This window comes from Sander vitreus, chromosome 6, assembly GCF_031162955.1.
Source record: "Sander vitreus isolate 19-12246 chromosome 6, sanVit1, whole genome shotgun sequence".
NCBI lineage: Eukaryota > Metazoa > Chordata > Actinopteri > Perciformes > Percidae > Sander > Sander vitreus.
The window spans coordinates 1,256,597-1,283,945 of NC_135860.1; the positions used below are offsets into that span (position 1 = coordinate 1,256,597).

At 43.6% G+C, this 27,349-nt stretch overlaps 1 protein-coding gene across 5 annotated transcripts in view; it reads right to left on the bottom strand.

The window, feature by feature from the left end:
• Positions 1–458: 458 nt before the first annotated feature.
• LOC144519105 (CREB-regulated transcription coactivator 2) overlaps positions 459–27,349 on the bottom strand; it is a 64,851-nt gene continuing 37,960 nt past the window's right edge. For 3 of the 5 annotated variants that reach the window (XM_078252010.1, XM_078252009.1, XM_078252006.1), the window contains 10 exons: positions 24,015–24,041; positions 23,175–23,254; positions 21,588–21,637; positions 20,772–21,040; positions 16,343–16,809; positions 14,461–14,925; positions 13,919–14,122; positions 11,207–11,278; positions 10,581–10,785; positions 459–7,506 (listed from right to left, as the gene is read on the bottom strand). In XM_078252010.1, coding sequence (XP_078108136.1) covers positions 7,316–7,506; positions 10,581–10,785; positions 11,207–11,278; positions 13,919–14,122; positions 14,461–14,925; positions 16,343–16,809; positions 20,772–21,040; positions 21,588–21,637; positions 23,175–23,254; positions 24,015–24,041 — 2,030 coding nt within the window. In that variant the 3' untranslated portion in view covers positions 459–7,315. The remainder of the gene's footprint in view (positions 7,507–10,580; positions 10,786–11,206; positions 11,279–13,918; positions 14,123–14,460; positions 14,926–16,342; positions 16,810–20,771; positions 21,041–21,587; positions 21,638–23,174; positions 23,255–24,014; positions 24,042–27,349) is intronic. The other 2 variants (XM_078252007.1, XM_078252008.1) reach the window with 2 other exon arrangements.

Below are 27,349 nucleotides of genomic sequence, written 5' to 3' on the forward strand. Positions count from 1 at the left end.
TTACCCAATTTGCTTCAATTTCTGCGTGTTATCTCCACAATTAGACAGTTGTTTTAATGACTGAAATAAATATAATAAATATTTCTTTTAACCCTCTCATTAGTGCCGTTTGTTAACAGATTCATTTAATAAATACATTTTGGGAAAGATAGTCTCATCTCTGGTTGCTTATGTTTACTTTTTGTGACCCGAGTCAACAAAAAAGTCTTTATTTTATAATATATATATATATATCTCATTTTTGTTTCACGATGTTTACTTAATAAGCCTCGTGTTGTCTTCACTGTCGACCGTGAACTTTCCTTCCCGTCGAAAATCTTTTTTTTTATATTCATGATCAATAAACCTACATTATACCTCATTTTTGAGTAAAACAAAAAGCAGAAATGATGAATTATTTGGACTAATAGTTGAGATCAGAGCATGTTGAGAGAATCACAGACTGGTTTAGTCAGGAGACAATTCTAAAACCATTTAAAAAATGTTTTCAAAGGTTAAACATTTGAACAAAACCCCCAAATTCAATGGAAGTAATCATTCATTTTACCTGTGAAGAACATGGATGCATGGAGGCATATGTTGTAGGGAACCCATACAACATACCTGCATGCATCCATGTTATTTTTGGGCATTTTGGTTGAAAAAAAAACAACATATTTCTGATACAAAAACACTTAAAAAACGAGTCAATTTTGACCCGAGGACAACACAAAAGGTTAAAAAGTAAACCTAATCTTCACATTTTATATGCTTTTCTACCCAGCGGCCCCTAACGGGGGTCCTGCCCCCACTTTGGGAAACACTCAGAACAAATAGAAACTATTCATTTTCAATCACTCAGCCCCAAAGGTAGAATAATCTTTTTTTTTTTTTTTTAAACATTTATATGAAATAGAAAAAAAAATCTCATTTTCACAATCTCAAAATTGACATTAGTAAACCAGGACCCTATTTCCCCCATGCATTGGTGTCTAAGTGACTGATGTGAACACATATCTTTGAACTTTCCAGTATTGAGCGAGATCGCTGTAAACGGCAGCTGTGAACCGAGCTGCAACGTAACCCTACAGGACAAATGTTCAGCGTCAGCGTCCACTAAAAGTTCTGTTGTTGCCGCTGACAGACTCAGATTATTATTCTAAGTGTCTGACAACATTATGAAAAGATCCCTACAGAGATAGACCTTTTAGTTAAAGAGTAAGATCCTTTTAGTTTAACATGAAACAGCCCCGAAATCACCATCACCAAACTCCACCAGACTCCATGTAAATAATCAGGACTTTTAGCGTGTATAGAGCCAGCATATCTCCACCAGAATCCATGTAAATAATCTGTACTTTTAGCGTGTATAGAGCCAGCATATCCCCACCAGACTCCATGTAAATAATCAGGACTTTTAGCGTGTATAGAGCCAGCATATCTCCACCAGACTCCATGTAAATAATCAGTACTTTTAGCGTGTATAGAGCCAGCATATCTCCACCAGACTCCATGTAAATAATCAGTACTTTTAGCGTGTATAGAGCCAGCATATCTCCACCAGACTCCATGTAAATAATCAGGACTTTTAGCGTGTATAGAGCCAGCATATTTCCACCAGACTCCATGTAAATAATCAGGACTTTTGGTGTGTATAGAGCCAGCATATTTCCACCAGACTCCATGTAAATAATCAGGACTTTTAGCCAAACCAGAGTGGTGATTGTTGGAACAGTGGAAAGATAAACCAAGACGGCTTTTGGTAGTTTTACTTTGTTTCTGTCGACTTTGAATGAAGTGTGTTTTACGATGATAAAAGTCCTGATTATTTACATGGAGTCTGGTGGGTTTGGTGATGGTGATTTTTTTCATGTTCGCCCTATTAACTTACAGCGTAGCTTGTTTCGCTGCTTCTGACTGCGATGATGAGAAAATAGGGTCCAGGTTGAAAAATAAAAGTTGAAAGTTACCCTTTAAAGAAGGTACGGACCACAAAAATTCTGTACAGGCTCAGAAACAAAGAACTGGAGCTGGGTTTGATAACAGTATTTCCAGAATTTGGGGGGGGGGGGGGGGGGGGACCAGACAACATGTTTTTACTGGAGATGCTCACACAAACACATGCAGCGAATTTCACGTTTCACAAGCTGTTGTTCAAAAACTGACATCAGGCGTCAAAACGTCTTCTACAAGCTGATTTTAAATATACTGTATTTATTTAAAAAAAAATTTAAAAAGATATCTGAGGAATTATATACATACAGACTTAGACAACTTTGGATTAAAACATAAAAAAGAGTCTTTATAGTCAGAATAATAATATTTTACCTTTTGTTAACTTATGATGCTATGTTGCTATGCTCCGGCCCCTGGGCGCGGCAGGAAACACAGGTGTGCAGCGAGTGCAGGTAGAGAGAGAGAGAGAGAGAGGGGGCGGGGCTAAGAGAGGGGCGGGGCTAAGAGCTGTCAATCCCAGCAAAAAAAAAATAAAATAGAAGTGCATTTGAGTTGTTGTTGTTGTGTAAAGCTTACAGAGAAAAAAGGTATTTCTTGTAGTTCATGGAGTAACTTAACCCTCCTGTTTGACCCATTTTCTAAAAGTTTCTATATCAGAAATTTGGGTTTCTATCAATCTAAATGTCCAAAAAAAAATAACGTTCTGTACGACGCTCTTTACAAGTTAAATAAATGATCAGTTCACTATTTTCTTTGAATTTGGGCGTTTTAGTCAATTTTATAGCATGTGAATAAAAAAAAAATGATAAAAGAAAGTGACGGAAAAAGCTTAAAAAACGTCGGGAAAAAAACACGACAAAAAGCGCAGATGAAAAATGACAAAAACATCGGGAAAAGGAGGGAAAAAAATAACAAAAAACTACGAAAAAAGTGACAAAAACGACGATTTGCACCGAGAAAAACCAAAAGCGTAGAGGACAACAGGAGGGTTAAAGATGAACAGATAATAAAACTAATCCTTAGTTGCAGCCTTAGATAGTCCTCATGTACGCACCAGTTATACACTTTTGGCACTTTTGGGGGGTGGGAGGGACTTATCAACATCAACCTTTAAGAACCTGACCTGAAAGAGCAGTAAAGCTGAAGCCTGACCGGCAATTTCCACTGGATGCGTAACGGCTGCGTAACGTTGGCGGAGTCATTAGGTTTCCATTAAAGTCAATGTGTGTATTGTGTGTATATCGTGTGTATTTCCACTGACTGCAGAACGTCTGCGTCCCGACTGCGTCCCAGTATCAGCTGTCCCCAGCCCTCCGGAGCAGATACGCAGAGCTTCTACTTTTGCCGGACGCCGGAGAGCTCCGCAGCAATTCAGCACACGGCAGATAGCGCGGGACAGGAAGTCGAGCACAGAAACAAAATAAAACATCCGGTTAATTTTCAAAATAAAATACACCGTGCTCACGGCGGATCATAGTTCCCTGAACTACACCTTGAAAACAGCTCAGAGCCGTTCCCCCCTCTGCTCCTCTGGATGGAAACTAACTGGTGCTGGTTTTGTGGTTCTATTCTACATGAATTTGTGAGATCTCGTGGGTCCTCGTGACTACAGCTGTCAGTCATGGCCGCAACAAATCCAGACCTGGTGGGTGTTGACGGACGGCGGAGCACGCAGCACATCCAGTGGAAATCCACAGTGAGTGGGGGGGGGGAGGCACGGTCGGACGCTACGAACATTTCAGCGGGAAAACGATGCAGATTTGTGGACTCGGAGTTCCTTCACACACCAGGGTTCAACGCTAAGGGTTTTCTTTTTCACGAGTAAAATAATATTCTATTTGCCCGAAGTCTATTTTTACTGGCCGGCCCCTGTACACCAAAAATAAAAAGATCGGAGGAAAAACGTCATATCTTTTTTTGGGGAAAAAATTCAATAAAAATAACGTCAAAAGAAGCCTGTGTCAAAAAGCATAAAAAAAAAAACAGAGGAAAAATACGTCAAAAAATATCGGGAAAAAAAGAACGTCCAAAACACTCCATAAAAAGTCAAAAAGCATACATTGTTTTGTACAAAAACGTCAAAAAAAAAGTCCTAAAAACAGTCATACGTTAAAAGCATCAAAAGTGTAACAAAAAACACGCCAAAAAGCATCAGGCTTGATTGGCCGACGGCTCATTTAGATCAACGAACGGGCGAGCAGGTTCTTATATTTACTGGCCCGACGGGGCGTTTTACGTTCCCCGGGCCGTCGGGAAACCCTGATAGTTGAACCCTGAAGATGATCTTCTGATCCTCTCGATGAAGGTCCGGTGGGACCGAAACCCAGTTTAGTTTTTGTGAATAAAAAGGTGAGGCTTCAGCGAGAGCAGGAGGAGGGCAGGATTTGTTCCTTTGTTTCCACGTTGAACCCTGAAGATAGAAGTGTTTTAAAGGGAAAGACGGTCGGGTTAAATAAAGGATTTAAAGCTGCTTAAACTGGACATCAATCAGGCAGCGACATTGTGACTATGTGACCTGAAAAGAAGCAGAGCAGCATATTGGGGGGGGGGGGTTTAAGTGCTGCACCCACTCCTGAGAGAGCTTCGTCCCCAAACATTTTAACCGCTTTCCTTTAACAAACTATCATTTCTTTTGAGCATTTTTTGGTCTGAGGAGAAGCTCACAGCTTCTTTCAGGCACTGTTACGTTGACATCTGTGACTGTCAGAGCATTTAAAAAAATATATAGACCTCTAAAGATGGCTGAGTTCCTGTCAAAGTGGCTGATAAAGCAGAGAAAGCCAAACATTAATGGCCTCCTGCACACTGGCTGCGTGGCGTGAGCGTGGCGTTTCTGTTGCGTGTCGGCTGTGGATTTTTCTGCGTCTTTACACACCAGAAACGTGTCTGTACACATGTATGTTTCCCATAAACATAAATATATACTGATCTGATTACAGCAAAGACAACGTCGGCAGTATTGACGGCAAAATAGGCTCCAGAAGATCTCGTTCTGTATTGACAGGTGCAATATTTATATTTATTTATTTATATCTGCATTTATGTCAAAACCTCGAGACTTTCAAACATCAACGTGTCATTTATTAATATGTATTCGTGTCAAAATGACATATGAACATCTTTTCTTATTCTATTTTGCCTGGAAACGCTTCCAACACGCTTGCGTGTCGCGTGAAAAATAGGCGTCGGTTCTGTTTCTAGCAGGCACGCGTTTTCTGAGACATGCGTGTCACGCAGGCAGTGTGCAAGCTCGAACCTGTTACCATGGGAGCCCAAATAAAAACGGACACGCTCACGCAGCTGACACGCTCACGCAGCTGACACGCTCACGCAGCTGACACGCTCACGCAGCTGACACGCTCACGCCACGCAGCCAGCGTGTCGCCGGCCTAAGAGTGTTGGCTTCGGACTGGGGAGTTTGGGTGTAAAATAATCCAAACCGGTCCCACGTGCTGTCTTCCCTGTGGAGTGACGTCCAACACGGCTGCTGGGTTGAAGCGTGGAACAGAGAACAGTCAGAAAGCTCGGGGGGGTGGCGAGGGTCCACGTGTGTATCGGGGATGCATAATGTCTTTTCAAGATCTTCCAAGCGTTGCTGGTTTTTACAGACGTGTGGGGCTTTTTTTTTTTTTTTTTTGCATAAAGCTGACGTCACGTGAGCGGTTTTAGTCCTGCATGTTTTACATTTTAGGCAAGTGCTTTTTCCATTAACATGCAGATAAGACTCGTACAAGCTAATGCCTAAAAAAAAAGAGAAGCATCTTCTTGACTTCAAGCATCGCGAGAGAGTTAAGTGCCTTTGACGGATAAAAAACTCCCCTTTTGATCTCAGACAGAGATCTCGTATCACAGAGACTTAAAGGAGCACTATGACTTCCTCTCTCCTTGATCCGCTAGCTGCCTGCCCCCTGAACACACCGTGAAAAAGCCCGGTCTCGGGAGACAACACAGGGGTACTAGGGGCACAGGCTGTGCACCAAAATACAACAAACCACGTTCCAGCCAATCACAGACAAGATGATTGGGGGAGGGGGTGGGGGTTAGTGGCAGGTTAGTCATAACAGTTACGGAAACATGGGGAGAGGAGCGAGCTTGCTCCGTTTTGTTTGGTATTTACTTGGAACGTCAACAGAAGTGACCATGCAGGAACTCATAGTGCTCCTTTAACAAAAGCAACACTAAAGAACTTTTCCTCTTCGGTCCCCCTACAGGTTGGAACCTGAATGGTCCATTACGGCTGTCGTAATGTCCCATTATGTCTCATTTGAACTACAGATCTGCTACCCGATCTGGCAATTTTGCATAGTGCGCTAGAGCTTAGATCGGGCCCAAAATAATCAAGCCCGACCCTCCCCGAGCCCGGCCCGACACATTAAGTGTAACTATGAGCCCGAGCCCGATTTAAACCCGACAATGTTTTAATACGTGGGCCGTTATAACTGACGTTCTCAACTACAATTCAGAGTAGTTTGAAGCAACAAGGACGAAGCACGTAAACTGCTGTTAGTTTATTCAGAACGGAACGGATCGCAAATGGATCCGAACGAAGAAACGTAAAAAAAAACCTCGACCCTATAAGCTCCCTCAGCTGAATAGTGAGGGGAACAGATCAAGGCAGCAACAGAATCAAAGCCCTGGAACCATATAGGAGACTTTCTGGTCTCCGTCACCTAATTAATACCGTCCTTCGCCACGGTCTGCATGCCGACGCACTGGCCGACAACAGTGCTGCAGGTGGGGGGGGGGGACACACGATGTAGCACAGTTTACCTCCCACTCAAGTCAGTGCAGGACATCCACCCAGAGCTACGGGAGAAGCTGGAGGCTTTCTCCTCACCCAAGGCGGCGAATAAAGTAATGATTAAAAAAACACAAATGCTTGATCAAGGGCCCGGCCCGACTCTCGGGCAGAGAATCTAAACTCTATAGTGCGTTTATAGCCGATAGAGAGCCGCAAAGCGTAAGTGCTGTTCACCCCGTTTACGAGTTGATCAACCACTGAAATGATTTTGGAAACGTTATCTTAAGGTACATTATTTTGGTGCCAGATCAGGTAGCAGATCTGTAGTTCGAATGAGACATAAGAATAACGGTAATGGACAATTCCGCTTCCAACCTGTAGGGGGGACCGAAGAGGAATAGTTCTTTAGTGTTGCTTTAACAAAAAAAGGCTCTCGGAGGTTTCCCAAGTGACGTCCGGACCTCGCTCTGCAGACGTCTGCTCGGGGATTGGGGGGGAGTGGTGAGTGTGCGGCGAAGCGGCGCTGATCCTGCTCTTCTCTCTCCAGTCTCCGCCCCCGGGGCGGCCGTCTCATTGGCTGATCCCCACCGAGCTCCGTGGGCGGGCGAGTGGTGGGGGAGGGGGCAAAGAGTGCGGTGGTCACTTCAGCCGGTCGGATCGGAAAGAGTCCTCCACAGCCGGGTCGGCGAGCATCAGGTCGCCGTCCAGCATGTCCAGAGCCAGCGGGTCCATCCGGAGCGGGTCGTCCAGGGAGAAAGGGTCCATCTCGAAGCCGGGGACGTGGGACAGAGCGCTGGCGATCTCTTTAGACAGACCCGGCGGGGAGTCCCCTGGAAGGAGGAAGCGGAGGCCAACAGGTTAGACTTTGTAGAAAATCAAACACGGAAGGACAAAGAAAACTACGGAACAACGTCAGACTTTTTAATCAGCATAAGATCTTCTTCTCAAAACTTATACTCAAAAGAATTCACAGTGGAGCGGCAAAGATGAATGGATTAGTTGCTCACAGGAACTGCAGAGAAACGGACCATGAGTAGGATGCTGGCGATCATGGACAATGACCGCCACCCACTACACAGCACGGTCATCCAACAGAGGAGCATGTTCAGTGGCAGACTTCTGTCACTGTCATGCTCAACAGACAGGTTGAGGAGGTCCTTTGTTCCCAGGACCATCCAGCTCTTCAATAACACACAAAGGGGGAGTAGAGAAATAGACTTTTCAGCATGAGCCTGTCTCTCTCAGCCCCTACCATTATATCACTTAGTCTTATAGGCTATATCAGCCCCCCCTACACAATCTGGACTGTGGTCATAACAACTACATCTTATAACTTATTCCCCGTTATATATTGTTCTTATTCAATCAGTCAGTTAATATGTTATGTTAATATTTCATAGTCATAGTTCATATTTAATAATACTCCACTGCACTGTTCAATCCCTGCACTGTTCACTTTTTCACTGTTCACTTTTTCACTGTTCACTTTTGCCATCACCATTGCACACAGTCTACCATAGCACATTACCTTATCATGGCCATTGCATTTCTGTGCGTGATTTTTATTAGGGCCCGAGCACGAAAGTGCAAGGCCCCAACGGTGCCCCAACGGTGCCCCAACCAACGGTGCCCCAACGGTGCCCCAACGGTGCCTTGCACTGAAAGTGCGAAGGAACCTACTGTTTTTCATCAGATTATTTTTCCGAGTCCTTCGTCGCATTTTTTAGGGGGTTAGAATGCACGAAAACTCAAAGATTTGCACGTCACAACTGGTGAAAATTGCAACAATTCAAAATAATTACTCATATCCACCACTAGGTGGCGCTACTGCAGAAAAAACGCATTTGGCCCTATAACTCCCAAGCCGTACATCGCACATTCAACAACCCTATATCTTTCGTTCCCTGGATCCAGCTGAATCTCCTGATATAGGCCACGCCCATTTCCGCCTAGACTTTCATGCGTGAAAAATCGCAATTTATCGAAAACCTACTTTGCCGAACTCCTCCTAGACCGTGCGACCGATCTGCACGAAACTTGGCAGGTAGCATCTCCAGACGGACCTGACAAAAAGTTATCCAAAAAATGTTTATAGGATAGAAATTGCACATATTACGCACAAACTAATGTGTGTAGCTAAGTATGAAAACACCAACTTTGCCATATCTCGACCAAAATAATGGCTATCAACGCAAAACGTAAGATTCTTGTTTGCCATGACCCTCTGGAGATGCCCCACACATTTTACAAAAATTGGCCACTAGGGGGCGCTACAAGTACATAAAGTTTATAACTCATGAACGGCTCATCTGATTTTTACAAAATGTTAAGGGTACCATCTAGGGCCACTCATGAGGCCACCCCTACAGTAAAGTACTGATTGGTCAAAGTGGGCGTGGCCTATGGGACCCTAATTGGTTTTAGCCATTGGGCACATTTTTGACGGCCTCACTATATATACGAAAACTCTCAAAAATTGGCGCCCACATAAACAGCTGGGAGCTTTGCGAGACTGTACAGCGATTTGACCCAAACCTGTAAGTGGGCTCCATAGCGCCCCCTAATGCCTGGAAGGCCTTAACTTCGACATAGTTGCTCCGATCTACACCATATTTAATACCCATATTGCTCTCATCATTGCGGCCATATTTCCCCATTTACCTTCATTAGCTCCGCCCAACTGGAAAGCGGCCATTTTTAATTATGCATTTTTCATGATGCATTTTTCATGCGTTTTACATTCTTTCGAACCCGTCCTAGGCCGTGATTTCAATCTTCTTGAATCTTTGCAGGTAGTATCTGTTGACCCTCATGACGAAAACTTATCCAGAGAATTTTGATAGTTGAAAAAATGCGCAAGTTACAGCAACTTCCTGTCTAAACAGGAAGTTGCATTATCTTGGCAACAATTATTCCGATTGCCCCGAAACTTGACAAGGTTGTTCGTCATGGCCGGTTTAGCATCTGTGCCAAACTTGGCGTCAATGGGCCATTAGATGGCGCGGTTTTAATTTTTTTTTTTTATTAATCAGCAAAATATTGATATATGGGAAACCTACTCTGTCTAACTACTCCTGGGGCGTGAGTCCGATCGGCACGAAAACTGGCATATAGACTCGGTGGACCCTCGTGACAAAAAGTTATCAAAAGAATTTTAATAGCTAAAACAATGCGCAAGTTATAGAGGAACAACTTCCTGTAGGTGGCTGTTAAAACATGAATGGTTGTATCTTGGCAAAAGTTATTCCGATTTACATGAAACGTAGAATGTGTGGTCTACATGTGATGTTGCGTCTGCCAGTACCCCCGACTGCAAGAAGGCGAGGGCCCGTTCATTGCTTCTTGCAGCTTTAATTTTTATTTTTATGCATGTGTGATATATGTGCGTATGTGTGTTTGTTGTGTTAAGCTACTGGATCCTAAAATTTCCTTCGGGATGAAGACTTTAGACCAGGTTTTTGTTGGTTAATGGCGCGATAACGGTGCCCAGAATGCACCTGAACACACCTCCCTGTTAGACCAGCACGCCCAGAATGCACCTGAACACACCTCCCTGTTAGACCAGCACGCCCAGAATGCACCTGAACACACCTCCCTGTAAGACCAGCACGCCCAGAATGCACCTGAACACACCTCCCTGTAAGACCAGCACGCCCAGAATGCACCTGAACACACCTCCCTGTAAGACCAGCACACCCAGAATGCACCTGAACACACCTCCCTGTAAGACCAGCACGCCCAGAATGCACCTGAACACACCTCCCTGTAAGACCAGCACGCCCAGAATGCACCTGAACACACCTCCCTGTAAGACCAGCACGCCTTGTGCTGCGCTGCGCCGGGAGCAAGATAGGGCCCAAGCGCATATTTTTGTCATATCGTGCAGCTTAGGCGACACACTCACCCGTGAGGATGATGTTGGGCACGTTGTGCCGTGCGTCCCCGCCGCCGTAGTTCTGGTTCTGGTGGTTGAGGAGCTGCTGGTCCCCGGGGTCCTGCAGATCCAGGTGGCCCCCGCTGTCGGAGGGGAACTGGTTCTTATCGGAGCCACTGCAGCTCAGACCGCCGTGGTTCAGAGACAGACAGTCGCCCTGGTGCTCGGCGCTGAACTGAAGCACAAGAGGACATTATTCAAACTTATGCACATGAATTATATGGATTATACACAGCTGCTTTTTCAGGAAATAAAAGACAAACAAGAATCAAAGAACTACTTCACAACTCAAAGCAAGCAAACATAAAAGTGTAAAATCTGGTTTCATGAGCATCCACACAGAGAGGAAGAGAAATAAGATTAATACACACACACACACACACACACGCACACACACACACGTTTTTTCTCTCATCCCAGAATGCTGTGTGGACTAGCCAGACCCTCCTCCGCAGCGCTGTGGAGGAGGGTCTGGCAGTGCGAGACACAACCTACTGCGTTTACAGTGACCAGATCAGACACAGCGGGTGACATCATCACGCTCCCTTGAGCCGGTGTTTATTCACAGTTTATGATGACATCGTGTGCTCGGTTACCTGCTGGTTGGATTTGCCCGTGAGCTGGAGACTCAGGTAGGGGTCGTCCAGCAGAGAGTTGAACAAGGCATCCTGGAAAACAGGACAAATAAAGTCTTAGTTACACTGAAACCCAGCCGTGGAAACAAGTGTTCAGATCCTTTACTTCAGTTAAAGTACCAACACCACACTGTAAAAATACTCTGTTACAAAAAAAGTCCTGCAGTGAAAAAGTTACTTCAGTAAAAGTCTGTAAGTACCATCAGGAAAATGTAGTTAAAGTATTAAAAGTAAAGACAAATTCTCCCACTGTAGAAAGAGTAAAGGATCCACTTTGTGATGTGTCAATCTACTTTCCTTCTTTCTTTCTGTCCTTTCTTTCTGTCTTCTCTCTCCTCTCTTTCAGTCCTCTTTCTTTTCTCTCCTTTCTGTCCTTTCTTTGTGTCTTTTCTCTCCTTTCTTTGTGTCTTCTCTCTCCTCTCTTTCTGTCTTCTCTGTCTTCTCTCTCCTCTCTTTCTGTCTTCTCTCTCCTCTCTTTCTGTCTTCTCTCTCCTCTCTTTCTGTCTTCTTTCTGTCCTCTCTCTCCTTCCTTTGTCTTTTCTCTCCTTTCTCTGTCCTGTCTTTTACCTCCTTTCTTTCTGTCTTTTCTCTCCTTTCTTTGTCTTCTCTCTCCTTTCTTTGTCTTCTCTCTCCTCTCTTTCTGTCTTCTCTCTCCTCTCTTTCTGTCCTTTCCGTCTTCTCTCTCCTCTCTCTCCTCTTTCTGTCTTCTTTCTGTCCTCTTTCTTTTCTCTCCTTTCTGTCCTTTCTCTCCTTTCTTTGTCTTTTCTCTCCTTTCTTTGTGTCTTTTCTCTCCTTTCTTTCTGTCTTCTCTCTCCTTTCTTTGTGTCTTCTCTCTCCTCTCTTTCTGTCCTTTCTGTCTGTCTTCTCTCTCCTCTCTTTCTGTCCTTTCCGTCTTCTCTCTCCTCTCTTTCTGTCTTCTCTCTCCTCTCTCTGTCCTCTCTTTCTGTCTTCTTTCTGTCCTTTCTCTCCTTTCTTTGTCCTGTCTTTTACCTCCTTTCTTTCTGTCTTCTTTCTGTCTTTTCTCTCCTTTCTTTGTGTCTTTTCTCTCCTTTCTTTGTGTCTTTTCTCTCCTTTCTTTGTGTCTTTTCTCTCCTTTCTTTGTGTCTTTTCTCTCCTTTCTTTGTGTCTTTTCTCTCCTTTCTCTCCTTTCTTTCTGTCCTGTTTTTTCTCTCCTTTCTTTCTGTCCTGTTTTTTCTCTCCTTTCTTTCTGTCCTGTTTTTTCTCTCCTTTCTTTCTGTCCTTTCTGTTTTTTCTCTCCTTTCTTTCTGTCCTTTCTGGTTTTTTCTCTCCTTTCTTTCTGTCCTTTCTTTCTCTCCTTTCTTTCTGTCTTCTCTCTCCTCTCTGTCTTCTTTCTCTCCTTTCTTTCTGTCCTGTTTTTTTCTCTCCTTTCTTTCTGTCCTGTTTTTTCTCTCCTTTCTTTCTGTCTTTTCTCTCCGTTCTGTCTCTTTTGTTTTGTCTTTCCAAACTGTGTGTTTAATGGTCTGATCATCTCAGCTGGACTTGTAGCCGTTATATTGTTGGCTAGTTTCCTTTAGAATAAAACCTCAGATGTGTTTAGAGTGCAGGAATCTTAACATGTAAAGTAACTAGTAACTTAAGCGTGATTTGTGCTTCTGCGTTAAATCGACGCCGTGGCTACGTTCGTAGGTACGTGGAGAGACCGACCCTACGCCGTAGCCAGACTACAGCATAGGAGCCGGCACAGCGCTGTGAAAACATCAATCTACTGTCAGCTGTTATCAGAGGACGCAGGGGAGGGAAACAAGAACTAGAAACAATACGCTCATTCAGTCATTAACGTTTCCTGTATATCGGTGGTTTAATTTGAGAGAAATATAAACACTTTATGATCCATTTCTGTTTGAAAATGGCCGCACACACCTCGCATAAAAAAATATAAATGGAAGACTGTCCTATTTTTACGCTTGTAGAGCGGATCTCCGGGGAGCAGACGCACCACTACGCTGCTCTCGTGCCTGCTATCGCAAGATTATTGTTTTGGCATTCTAGGCCTCCATCCGTATAGGACAGCCCAGACCCAAAAGTGGAGAGAGAGAGGGAAGACACGCAGCAGAGGGCCGCAGGTCGGAGCAAACTCCCACACGTGGGCGCCCGCTCCACCAGGAGAGCCAACCAGGCGCCCTTTCATATTAATATTAGGGCTTTAACAGACAGTGTTAAGAATATGGTTGGGCATCGAGATATTTCAAAAATAACGATGCCAGTGGAATCGTTTCTTTATTGGAATAGTTTGGAGGATTTGGTTTCAAATCTGATCATCGCCTCCCAATTCAACATGCGCAAGTTATGGTTTCCGTAGCGGCCAGGCGCTTGTTGTGTTGCAGCCTTGGAGCACAGTAAGCAGCGCTCTCCTGTGGCTTTATTTAACATTGAAAAAGCTGTAAAACGGCAAACCACCATTGAATCAAAATACAACTTTCCTCTTATTTGTGAAATAAGCATGTGACCCGTTTCAACTCCACCCTCAAAGAATCAGAATCGATGAGAACCGGAATCGAAAGGAAGAATCAGAACTGTTAAAATCCAAACGATGCCCAACCCTAGTTAAGAAGCACACGCAGGACTTGAGATTTCACTTTTTTTGTGTGCCAGTGGAGCCGAGATGTTTTCAAACCCGCTGTGAATGTCTCCGGCGGCGTCGCGGTCACTTACGTTGTAGAGGTCTGTGGCGAGGTTGTGGCTGATCTGTTGGAGCTGAGGGAGGCCGCCGCCGGCTCGGTGCTGCTCCGTCTGCTGCTCCGCTTCCTGTTTGGCGTGATGTTGAGAGGAGCTCTGGACACACTGATCCATCAGCCGCTCGTTCTTTATCTGCTGGGAGTTCGCCTGCTGCCCCATCGGCCTCTGCTGCTGCTGCTGCTGAAGAGAGATGCACAACGTAATCACTTTCCAAAGGTCTCCGTTTGTGCCCGTCCAGACTACAAAGCAACCCCGGAGTTTTCAAACCAAAACCGGGGCAGCAGTGTTTCCAAAATGTCTCCGTTTAGGGGAGTAGTGTGGACGCGAGGCGTAAAGCGTAGCAAAATATATTTGGTTTTTAAACCAAAATGTAGTAGTGTAGATGAAGCCGAGGATGCTAAGAAACTTCAGGTGTAACCGTATGGCAAAACATATTTGATGTTGAACTAAAACATAGCAATGTAAGCGTAGCCTAACACAATTGATTCCTCTTTATCTCTTCATCCATTGTTACTGACCGATTCAAAGTGCTGCTGCATGTGCTGGTTGTGTGAGTTGCGTAGGTTCTGCAGGTGAAGCTGCTGCTGCTGCTGCATGGACTGTGACTGTTGCTGTTGCTGCATCTGCTGCTGTTGCATCTGCTGCATCTGCTGCGTCTGCTGCTGCTGCGTCTGGTGCATCTGCTGCTGCGTCTGCTGCATTTGCTGCTGCGTCTGCTGCTGCTGCTGCGTCTGCTGCATCTGCGTCTGCTGCATCTGCGTCTGCTGCGTCTGCTGCATCTGCTGCTGCGTCTGCTGCTGCTGGAGGCGGTGCAGCTGCTGGTGGTGGTGCTGGCTCATGTGAGAGGGTTGCTGTCCGGGCTGGGAGCCCTGCAGGCCGGGGAGAGGCTGGTGGGAGCCTGGCTGGTGCTGGTGTGACTGGCTGAGTGGGTACGGAGGAAGCCTCTGGTCCAGAGGCAGTTTGCTGGTGTCCAGAGGGACGCCCTGTGGGAGCAATGTTATTATAGCGTTGAATTTTTTGTGCAAGTGTGTATTGTGCAGAAAAATGTTCCCCGATAGTGTTTTCCTAGTCTGGATCAACGGAAGTACATTTTCAGGATAGAACCTGACAGATGTCAGGTGTTGCCCCTCCCCTACCACTCTCTGTGTGTGGTCGCTTCTGGAAACTACAACAAACTTCGAGCCAGGGAGCTACACGCTGACAACGTCAAGTTTGGAAAAACAATTGGATCCTGCAACATGTCAGGCCTGCTCGGTTTCTTTCGGGGAATGATTGTTAAGATTTACTAAGAATATGTTTAGGTCATTTCCTCTCTAACTGGGACGTTTTGGGACCGATTGGTGGGATTGCTGTGGACGAAGTACACATGGAGATACACTGGTAAGAGATAATGAGGTTTAACCATGTATCAGCTCATTTAAATAGCTCACGTTGCTGTATTGTGCCAACAGTTACCTTCATTTAATATTGTATGTGTGCGTTTTCTTTTGCGGGGTGCAAATGTTCCACCAAAACACCGCCGCTGCGTCTGGAGCTCAGCGCCGCCCGAGACGACCGTGATTGGTTTAACCATCCTGTTGTCCTCGGGTCAAACTTTACCCATTTTATAAAAGTTTCTATATCAGAAATTTGGGTTTGTGTCCAAAAAATGTCCAAAAAAATAACGTGGATGGTTCCATACGACGCTCTTTACAAGTAAAATAAATGATCAGTTCACTACTTTCATTAAATTTGGGTGTTTTAGTCAATTTTATAGCATTTGAAAAAAAAATTTTTTATAAAAGAACATTGAAAAAAAAAAGTGACAAAAATGACGGAAAAAGCTTAAAAAACGTCGGGGAAAAAAAACAAGAAAAATGTAAAAAAAATGGCCGAGAAAAAAAACAAAAGTTGCATAGTGGGCATTGTTTTCTTCCTATCCCAGAATGCATCTGTGGTGTGTCCAGACCTTCCTCCACAGCGCTGTGGAGATGCGAGACTATAATAATAATAATAATAATAATGTATACTTTATTAATCCTGTAAGGGGAAATCACAATGTTTTCACTCTGTTGTTATTACACACATTAAACACAGGCCTGAATTACACACACATGCTCATTACCTCTACATGCACTAATGGAGAGATGTCAGAGTGGGGGGGGGGGCTACCCATGGAAAGGCTCCCCGAGCAGTTGGGGGTTCGGTGCCTTGCTCAAGAGCATCTTGGCAGTGCCCAGGAGGTGAACTGGCCCCTCTCTGGCTACCAGTCCACCACCATACTTTGGTCCGTATGGGGACTTGAACCTCCGGTTCCCAACCCAACTCCCTACTGACTGAGCTGCTGCCACCCCATGACCCCTATGATGCTGTTAGCAGCCCCTCAGGCGTGTGAAGAGGGCGTTAATGTGAAGGCGTTACCTGTGTGATGGAGGACAGGGTGGGGGAGATGGTGGGGGAGAACTGTTTGGAGTGATGCCTCCGCGTCTCCGCTCCCATGGGCAGGATGAGCGGGGAGAGCTGCGCCCGTCTCCTCGGCGACGTGCTGAGCGACGGCTGGCCCTGCCCGGCGAGCAGCGGCGAGTAGGAGGACGAGCAGGAGCCAGAGCCGGCCACCCCGCCGCTGCTGTAGCCGGGGTTACCGCTGGACACCGACTGGAGGGAGGAGCTACTGAGGGAGGAATGCAGCGATTGGCTGCTCAGGGAGGACGGCAGGGAGGGGGAGGGGCTGAGGGACAGCGAGGGGTTGCTGAGCGACGAGTGCAGCGAGGCAGAGCTCAAAGAGTTGGAGAAGGAGTGGCTGCTGAGCGATGACTGGATGTTGGGGTTGCTTAGCGACGACTGCAGGGAGGGGTTACTGAGCGTGCTCTGTAGGGACGCCAGGAGACCTGAGGAGGAAAAACAAAAAAAAACTGAACACAAGAGTACTCTCGACATCCACAGAGACACAGACCAGTAACAGGAACACAGCACATAGTTAAATATCAAATACTGAAGAGGTCCAGTATATACTGTAAGAAACAGGTCTTGGTTTTAGTTTTAACTGTAAATTAGGTGTGACTGTGGTTGTAAAATTGTATATTTTAATGTTTTGTAAAATGTGGAAAATAGCAGTTGTGCTACAACCTGGCACAATGCATCGCTCCTTGTTCTTATACAAGGTTAATGTTAACTTGTGCATTGTCCTTGTTTAAATAAAATGAATCAAGCAACATTAAGAGATCAAGAATACAAGAAACAGTCACAGACTGAAACCCAAAACTTGCTCTGATTTAGTTTTTAGTGCTAGAACTTAAATGAAATATAAAACTATGACTAACTCACATTTTTATTTCAAGTTAAGTGTCTGAAAACAGTGAAAAATGTCATTTAGTTAACGGTAGATAAATAAACATGTTCGAAATCAGTTGTAAGGTTTTTAATTGATTATTGATCAATTTTCCGTTTGTTTTTTCGATTCATGTTTTCGTTTCATGTAGATTGGCAAAGATAAGTCGATCGATTGACAAAAACAAGTAACTCTAAAACGTCACTTTCAGGAGTCGGTGTTGCCAAAGGTCTCCGTTTGAGATGTTGGCACCACCCGGCAGATTCCAAACCAAAACGGGACAGAAGAGTTTCCAAATGTCTCCGGTTCAGGGGCTCGGAAAGGCCAGAGCAGGGGGAATGAGAGGGGGGGAACACCAGAGCAGGGGGAATGAGAGGGGGGGGAACACCAGAGCAGGGGGAATGAGAGGGGGGAAACACCAGAGCAGGGGGAATGAGAGGTGGAGACACCAGAGCAGGGGGAATGAGAGGGGGAAACACCAGAGCAGGGGGGATGAGAGGTGGAAACACCAGAGCAGGGGGGATGAGAGGGGGAAACACCAGAGCAGGGGGGAACGAGAGGGGGAAACGCCAGAGCAGGGGGAATGAGAGGGGGAAACACCAGAGCAGGGGGAATGAGAGGGGGGGAAACACCAGAGCAGGGGGAATGAGAGGGGGAGACACCAGAGCAGGGGGAATGAGAGGGGGAAACACCAGAGCAGGGGGGAATGAGAGGGGGAAACACCAGAGCAGGGGGGAATGAGAGGGGGAAACACCAGAGCAGGGGGAATGAGAGGGGGGAACGTAGCAGACGATATTCTTTTTTAAACCAAAACGTAGCGATGTAAATGTAGCCTAAGCCTCTTTACACTGGCTCCCAGTATTTTTTAGAATAGATTCTAAGATTTTACTGATCACTTTTTAAGGCTGTACACGGCCTTGCACCCTCGTACATCTCTGACCTTCTGGTACCGTGCACGCCGGTACGTACTTTAACCCTTGTGTTGTCCTAGGGTCAAATGTGACCCGTTTTCAACGTTTTTTTATATCAGAAATATGGGTTTCTTACAACCAAACTGCCCAAAAGTAACATGGATGCGTGATGTACGTTGTATGGAACCCATAGAACAATCTTCTCAGGTACAATTAATGATTACTTTCATTTAATTATGGGTGTTTTATTCAGTTTTATAGCATTTAAAAAAAAAAAAAAAATGTAAATGGTTTCAAAACAGTGTCAAGACTGAAGTTTGACATACTTGTTATTCACTCAACATCCTCTGATCTTAACTATTAGTCAAAAAAATGCATCATTTCTGATTTTATTAACTCAAAAATTGGGTATAATGTCATTTAAATTAGGTTTAATGACCATGAATTTGAAAAAAGCATTGAGAAAAGTGACAAAAACATTGGAAAAAGTGACAAAAAAAATTTTGACCCGGAAGGACAACACATTCATGGTGGACGGGAAGACAACACAAGGGTTAATTATAATAATGATAATAATAATTGATAAGCCTTACGACGCCAGACGCTCACCACACATCAGCTTGGTAGAGGGAGGGTGGTGGGGGAAACTGGAGAAACCTCCATGCAGACACGGGGAGAACATGCCAACTCCACAGAGAAAGGCCCCCCTAGACCTTCCTGCTGTGAGGCCACAGTGCTAACCAGCGGGCCACCGTGCTGCAGAGATCCTCAAGGCCCTGGAACCATCTGCCAGCTGGTATCTTCCTTCCTGTGTTTTATTCTCTTAAAATTGTCCTATTCTTTTCTTACCTACACTGTACAGGTGTTTATGCACCATATTGCAGGCCCGTAGCCAGCCTAGTGGACCTTTTTGCAGTTTTCCCCTCATTTTGGATTTCATTATGGAGGTTCAAATACTTCATTTTAGTGACTTTTTATGCAGTAATTTGTGCTGGATTAGCTGGTCTGCTGGTATCTTAACGAGCACGCTTTATGAGGCACCGAAAATCTTTACTACAAGATCATGTACCACCTCTTTCAGTCCAGAGACAGACAGAGATACACAGTCAGACAGACAGACAGACAGAGATACACAGTCAGACAGACAGACAGAGATACACAGTCAGACAGACAGACAGAGATACACAGATAGACAGACAGAGACACACAGATAGACAGACAGACAGAGATACACAGATAGACAGACAGAGACACACAGATAGACAGACAGAGACACACACACACACACACACACACACACACACACACACAAAACGCTCTACAGGCCTAAGTAGTTCTTTACGTTTTGTGTTTATGACTGCTGTTTCATTGTTCTGTGAAGCACGTTGTAACGTGGAGTTTGAAAAGTGCTCTACAAAAATCAAGATTATCATCATTACTGTCTTACACATTCAAACTAAAGGTTTGAGCTTTTTCAGCTTCTCCCTGTGGCATCCAGGGGACACTTTGTCTGTCCAGCGACTTAAAGACAACACGATGATCCAGGCTGGAGGTGAGAGAGCCGGGCTGCAGCCTGAGGCTGAGCTTACAGCAGCTTCCTGCCTGCGGTCGGCACTGTCACCTCACAAACGATAAAACGCGGCGACATTTTCCGACTGCACGTCCGCCCATAAAAAAAAAAAACTCAGCTTTTTTTCTCTCTGAGGTTAAATTTAGAGCCTCGCCGTGGCGTACATCACCCCCCTCCGTTTCATCTCATCCACTCTCTCACCCACATACTTCCTCTGCTAACCTTCACATTCGTCACTTCGCTGACACTTTGATCCAGACATCAACACAACTGAGCTCCGTGTCTCGCTCGAGGACACGCAGAATCCACAAAAGTGTTGCTAGAGGAACTGAACCATGACTCTTTGGTTACAGGAGAAAGTACAGTTATTATAAAGCAGGTCGAGCTGCTAAATAAATACTGCTTCAAGTTTCAAAACGATCAATCCACAGAGAAATACACAGCCTGTATTCAGAAACGAGCTGTCAGGGTGACTACGGGTATATTTCAGACAGACCGTGTGAGAAAAAGAAGCATGTAAAAATGTTCTAGTAGAAACCTAAAATACAAGGATGAACCTGAAAATGAGTGCGATAACGGAGCTTTAACGTACGAGTGAAGATGGAAACAGAAAGCTAAACTAAACGAAGTCAGTCCACTGACATTTAAAACAACAAGATTGAATTATTTAAGAAAACGGGTCAAGCCAGGCAGGTAATCACATACAGGAAGGCCACAGTGCAGCTACATACAAAATAAACAAAATTTCAAAATAAAACACCCAGGTTAATGGAGATTTGGGCTGCGTTTCTCAGCGAGACATATGCACACACACACACACACACACACACACACACACTCTCTCTCTCTCTCTCTCTTTGTGCCCGGCGCGGAGATAACCCGTCTGGTATGAACAACGAGGCACCCGATCAGGTACGAATCTACGCTTCACGGCTATTCAAACGCTTCAGCGCGTGGCGTCTTCCTGGCGTTAGCGTGTGCCTGGACTTCATTCATCAATCAGTCAACACACAAACACCCACTGCTGTAGTGTGTCCGTACCTGGCGTGTGGTGGTGGAAGCTGCCGTTGCCTCCCTGCGCGTTGGCAGCGTTGATGCCCAGCTGAGTGAGCGTGGAGGCCAGGTTCCCCGTGCTGCTCCCCCCGCTCAGAGAGGAGGATCCTGGGTAGCCCGGCTCGTCCTGGTCCAGCGGAGTGGGCAGCGGGGAGGGGAAGTGGAGGCTGGACAGGTCGGGCAGCGAGCCGCCGGTGTTGAGCGCCGACGGGATGCCGTGAGAAGGCGTGGACGGCTGCTCCGGAGACGTAAAGATACTGGGAGGAAACAGAGGGGTTGAGAACTTCCTGGGCATTAAAACATCCTGAGAAACAATACAATAATACAACGACATGGAGGCTGCTGTCCCAACCTCAGACTGTACGGACGGCAAACTTCATTACTCCACTCAACTATCACAAATGCAGCGTTTACCAGAGACTTTCTTTCCGTTCTTACCTTTCACAATAAAAGCCCAGGACATATTCTACACTGTTTCCCAGATGGAATTAAATTCACTGAGTATTTCGCTAAAAGGAAACTCCTTCAATAGATTACAGTAGCTAGTGTTAGCTTTCCCTGCTTCTGGGGGGAGACGGGGCTTGACGTTAATCCCCGTCACTCCACTCAGCTGCCGGGAAACAAGACAGGATACACCTCCGGTGGTTTTGAGGAGCTGCAGCATGTATCTGTGCTCAAACTGCAGACTCTGGGCCATATTTTAACAATCTAAGTGCACGGCGTGAAGCGCCTGGCGCAGCTGCGTTTAGGGCGTGTCCAAATCCACTTTTGTGTGCATTGCTCAGTGTTTTTAGACAGACTTACTTGATGCCAGGGACTTCACAGGATTTGGGTCGGGACGACAACAGAGGCAACTGCAGGGGGATACAAATAAAAATCATATAATAACATAACAAAATTACTTCTGCTTCAATTTCTTCAAGTACATAATCTGTGGGAACAGGGATAGGCTGCTGGATTAAGGAAATAGATCACAATCAGGATTATTCAGACACAACAATAATCAAAGCACCGAAAATCCCAGAGTAGAAGAAAACACATTAACCAAAAATCCCTCAAAGTCGACAAAACCAAAAATCCAACCAAAAATCTCCACTTTGGATTTTCTTATCAATTAAAAAGGTCCTGTTCAGTTTGTTGTAACCACAACGTTTAACCCTGTGAGGACGAAAGACGCACCGCCACAACACTTCCACTATAAAAAAGTGATATTACCAAATACCATCATAAGTTATGGTCTGTTTTCAAAAGGGACTTGAGGACTTTCACAAAGCGTTAAACATTTCATCTTTAGGGCCAGGTTACCTTTCACACGTTGCTCTAGAGCAAATGTGGGCGTCACTGTACGGAAAGCTGAGTTTGTTCTGAACATTTTGATATGAAACACACAGTGATCAGTTATATGCAAATACCCATAATACCCGTTTTCAAAAAAAATGTTCTGTATCAGAAATTCTGGTTTCTTTCAACCACATTTTCAAAAGAAATAACGTGGATGGTTCCCTACAATTTCATAACATTTGAAAATATTTCTTTTATAAAAGAACGTCGAAAAAAAAAGGGACAAAAATGTCGGGAAAAGCTTCAAAAGTGTCGAAAAAGACGTCCAAAACGTTGAAAAAAAAAAAAAAAAGGGGAACCCTGTGAAAATCAAGGCCCGCATAACGATTTAGGTTCATAATACATTTTGGCCCACCTAGTTTTTTTCCCCGCTTTTTCTGAAGTTTTTGTCACTTTTGCCGACATTTTTTTGGTGCTTTTTCCAACTTTCTTCCCCTCGGTTCCCCTCTTTCTTCTTTGATGGCTAAGTTACTTTTTTGGGGCTTTATGTCGACCAAGCTGTAAGTGAGAAGAGTATAGGAGACATGCAGTAATACAGTCAAAGGGGTTTGACTTTTTCGATTAAATAAAAACATGTCAATAAACTGGTGCTGTCAGTTAAACGCGTCATTAACGGCGTTAACGCAAACCCATTTTAACGATTAAAATGCAATTAATTGCGATTAATCGCGATTCAATATTTGAATCGTTTGACAGCACTAGTTATTTATCATGTTTGGCTCAGGGCTGATTGAATGACCCCAAAAAAAGTCATTGAAAAAAGACTTTTTCGATTAAATAAAAACATTTCAATTAACTAAACATGTCTGGCCCTTGATGTGATTGTCATTTTCCAGTGTGGCCCGTAGTGAAACTGTTTGACACCCCTGCTTTACTTGAAGGTATCTACATGAGAGTGACATTAGGGTTGGGCGGTATCCAAATTTTGATACCATCAAACCTCCTCCCTATTTTATCGCGGTATACAAGGGTTAAAAAAAGGTGAATTTAAGAAGCATGTGTGAAAATGCCCTCAGACCTCAGAGGGATGCAAAAGAAACCCTGCTTTACCTTCTTGGTGTCCCAGGGTTTGAGCAGCTTCCCCTCGTCCAACACGTTCTCTTCGATGGGGGGGACAGGGTACGGAAACACTGACGGGACAAAAACAATGAATGCAAATACTCTGGCTGTGTCGTAAAGTGGGGAAGTGAATTATCAGTTCCATCACTTTCATCCTCATGTTCATATACTTCAGAAGAGAGCAATTAGAACAACACGTAAAGCAAGTAATCATTTTTCTAAGTTCTCTAGCGTCCTAGAAGTGGAAAACAACGGCCTTCCTGTCTGTAGACTGTTCTCTATCTTTGACGCTGGTAAAGTTAGGCTGGATGTTCACACTTGGTTGACCAAGGCGCTTCATGTAGTAAGAAAAAAAAAAGCAGCCGAGAGCGTCTTTTGTTGCTATAACAACAGCTACTGCTATAGTATCCTAGAGTGCTATGTGGAGCGGTGCTAACGTTAGATAAAAGAAAGTGGTGGAGCGAGCTAGAGAAAAAACAGAGAGCGAGAGAGACACAGAGAGAGAGAGAGAGAGAGAGAGAGAGATGTGCTAACGTTAGCTATAACAAAGTGGTGGAGCGAGCTAGAGAAAGAACAGAGAGAGAGAGAGAGAGAGAGAGAGAGACAGAGACAGAGAGGTGCTAACACAGTGTGACGTTTCATGTTTTACGAATGATGTTTGCTCGTAAATTCTGGAAAAAGTGAGTCCTGCAAGGCTCTCACAGTGCTTATGCATGAGTTACAAATGACTAAGACAGGAAATGACCTCATGTTCAAAATCAAAAGGTTTGGTGAGACAGGACCCAGGGCAGTTTGTGTGTGTGTCTGTGTGAGAGAGAGAGTATAACTCACTTCTTCTGCCCTCTCCATCACTCTGACCTGCAGAGAGAGAGAGAGAGAGAGAGAGAGAGAGAGAGAGAGAGAGAGAGAGAGACAGACAAGAGATTTTACTGAGTTGGAAGGAAATATCAGCTTCAGCTTATATGTTTAGCAGAAAATAGTGAAAAATGTGGATCAGTGTTTCCCAAAAAAGCCCAAGATGACGTCCTCAAATGTCTCGTTTTGTCCACAACTCAAAGATCTTCAGTTTCCTGTCCCAGAGGAGAGAAGAAACTAGAACAATATTCACATTTAACAAGCTGACATCACACAAAATTGACTGTTTTTATCTAAAAAAATAAATAAAATGACTCAAACGGTTTAATCGATTATCATAATAGTAGACAACTTATCCCATTAATCTCTGCAGCTCTAGTAAGATCCAAAGTATGGAAGAAAAAAACCCTGATGTCTGACTGAGACATCACACTGTTTCCACTTCTGTCACTGTGGTTTCGAGCAGCTACACGTGAATCAGATGATCGCCTCCATCACACGAACGCGATGAACAAAGCACCAGCTGGGCTGTTATTGGTCGGATTTCTTAGAAAGATGTGGTGGCTGTTAAGAAAATGCTGTGAAACTTCTCAGAAACTATCCACAAAAATCTGTTTCTAAATACAATCTGAGATGTGAAACAAGCCTCGCCGTTGCTGATTTATGCTTCTTATTTAACCCTCCCGTCGTCCTCGGGTCAAATCTGACCCATTTTCAAAAGGTTTCTATATCAGAAATTTGGGTTTTCTTTCAACCAAATATATTTTTTTAAATAACGTCGTGGATGGTTCCGTACGACGATTACTCTTCACAAGTAACAAATGATCAGTTCACTACTTTCTTTGAATTTGGGTGTTTTATTTCATTTTATAGCATTTCAAAAAAAATCAAAAAATAAATCATAAAAGAACGTTGAAAAAAGTGACAAAAATGCCCCAAAAAAGAAGCCCAAATTTTGACCCAGAAAAACAAGAAGTTGCTCAGTCGACGGGAAGACATCACGATGGTTAAATGCATCAGGAGCACAAAAAAAAGTTGGAAAAAGCTTAAAAAATGTGGAGAAAAACCCCCCACAAAAACATCAAAAGGCGCAGAAAAAAATGGACAAAAACATCAGAAAAAGTGACAAGAAAAACTTGGATAAAAGTGTCAAAAGTGTCCAAAAGTTTAAATTTTGACCTAGAAAACCAAAGACAAAAACAAACAAAACGAGACATTTGAGGACGTCATCTTGGGCTTTTTTGGGAAACACTGATCCACATTTTTCACTATTTTCTGACATTTTAGAGACCAAAAAACTGATCTATTAATCCAGAAAGTAATCCACATATTAATCGACAATAAAAAATAATAGTTGCAGCCCTAGAGGTGATGTGGTGACCTGTTCTTTGTTAAACTGACTTTTCTGTATATGTTGCTAAACATATAAGCTGAAGCTGATAAAAAGCTTCAAAAACGTGGAGAAAACCCCACAAAAACGTCAGTGAGTGACAAGAAAAACTTGGATAAAAGTGTCCAAAGACAACACAAGGGTTAAAGATATGATTTGTTCCTTTTAAAAGTTATAAACGTTAGTTTTTAACTTTTAAAAGGCGACAAAAACGTTGAAAAAAACGACGTTGAAAAATGCAACAAATGTCAGAAAAAGGCGACAAAACGTTGACGTTGAAAAAATGCCCAAAAAAACCTTCGAAAAACGCGACAAATGTCAGAAAAAGGCGACAAAAACGCTAAAAAAAATAAATAAATTGGAAAATGCCCCAAAAAACCTTCGAAAAAACGCGACAAATGTCAGAAAAAAGGCGACAAAAAACGCTAAAAAATAAATAAATTGGAAAATGCCCCCAAAAACCTTCAAAAAACGCGACAAATGTCAGAAAAAGGCGACAAAAACGCTAAAAAATAAATAAATTGGAAAATGCCCAAAAAACCTTCGAAAAAACGCGACAAATGTCAGAAAAAGGCGACAAAAAGCGTTGAAAAATGCCCAAAAAAACCTCGAAAAAGCGCGACAAATGTCAGAAAAAAGGCGACAAAAACGTTAAAAAATAAATAAATTGGAAAATGCCCCAAAAAAACCTTGAAAAACGCGACAAATGTCAGAAAAAGGCGACAAAAACGTTGAAAAAATGCCCAAAAAACCTTGAAAAACGCGACAAATGTCAGAAAAAGGCGACAAAAACGTTGAAAAAAAACAAACAAAAAAAACGTTGAAAAATGCCCAACAAAAACCCTCGAAAAAGGCGACAAATGTCAGAAAAAGGCGACAAAACGTTAAAAAATAAATAAATTGGAAAATGCCCCAAAAAAACCTTCGAAAAACGCGACAAATGTCAGAAAAAGGCGACAAAAACGTTGAAAAATGCCCAAAAAAACCTTCGAAAACGCGACAAATGTCAGAAAAAGGCGACAAAAACGAACAAAACGATGATCCACATTTTTCACTATTTTCTGACATTTTAGAGACCAAAAAACTGATCTATTAATCCAGAAAGTAATCCACATATTAATCGACAATAAAAAATAATAGTTGCAGCCCTAGAGGTGATGTGGTGACCTGTTCTTTGTTAAACTGACTTTTCTGTATATGTTGCTAAACATATAAGCTGAAGCTGATAAAAAGCTTCAAAAACGTGGAGAAAACCCCACAAAAACGTCAGTGAGTGACAAGAAAAACTTGGATAAAAGTGTCCAAAGACAACACAAGGGTTAAAGATATGATTTGTTCTTTTAAAAGTTATAAACGTTAGTTTTTAACTTTTAAAAGGCGACAAAAACGATGAAAAAAAACGAAACAAAAAAAAAAGTTGAAAAATGCAACAAATGTCAGAAAAAGGCGACAAAAACGTTGGACGTTGAAAAATGCCCAAAAAACCTTCAAAAACGCGACAAATGTCAGAAAAAGGCGACAAAAACGCTAAAAAAATAAATAAATTGGAAAATGCCCCAAAAAAACCTTCGAAAAACGCGACAAATGTCAGAAAAAGGCGACAAAAACGTTAAAAAATGCCCAAAAAAACCTTCGAAAAACGCGACAAATGTCAGAAAAAGGCGACAAAAACGTTAAAAAATAAATAAATTGAAAATGCCCAAAAACCTTCAAAAACGAGACAAATGTCAGAAAAAAAGGCGACAAAAAGGTTGAAAAATGCCCAAAAAAACCTTCGAAAACGCGACAAATGTCAGAAAAAGGCGACAAAAACGAACAAAACGATGATCCACATTTTTCACTATTTTCTGACATTTTAGAGACCAAAAAACTGATCTATTAATCCAGAAAGTAATCCACATATTAATCGACAATAAAAAAT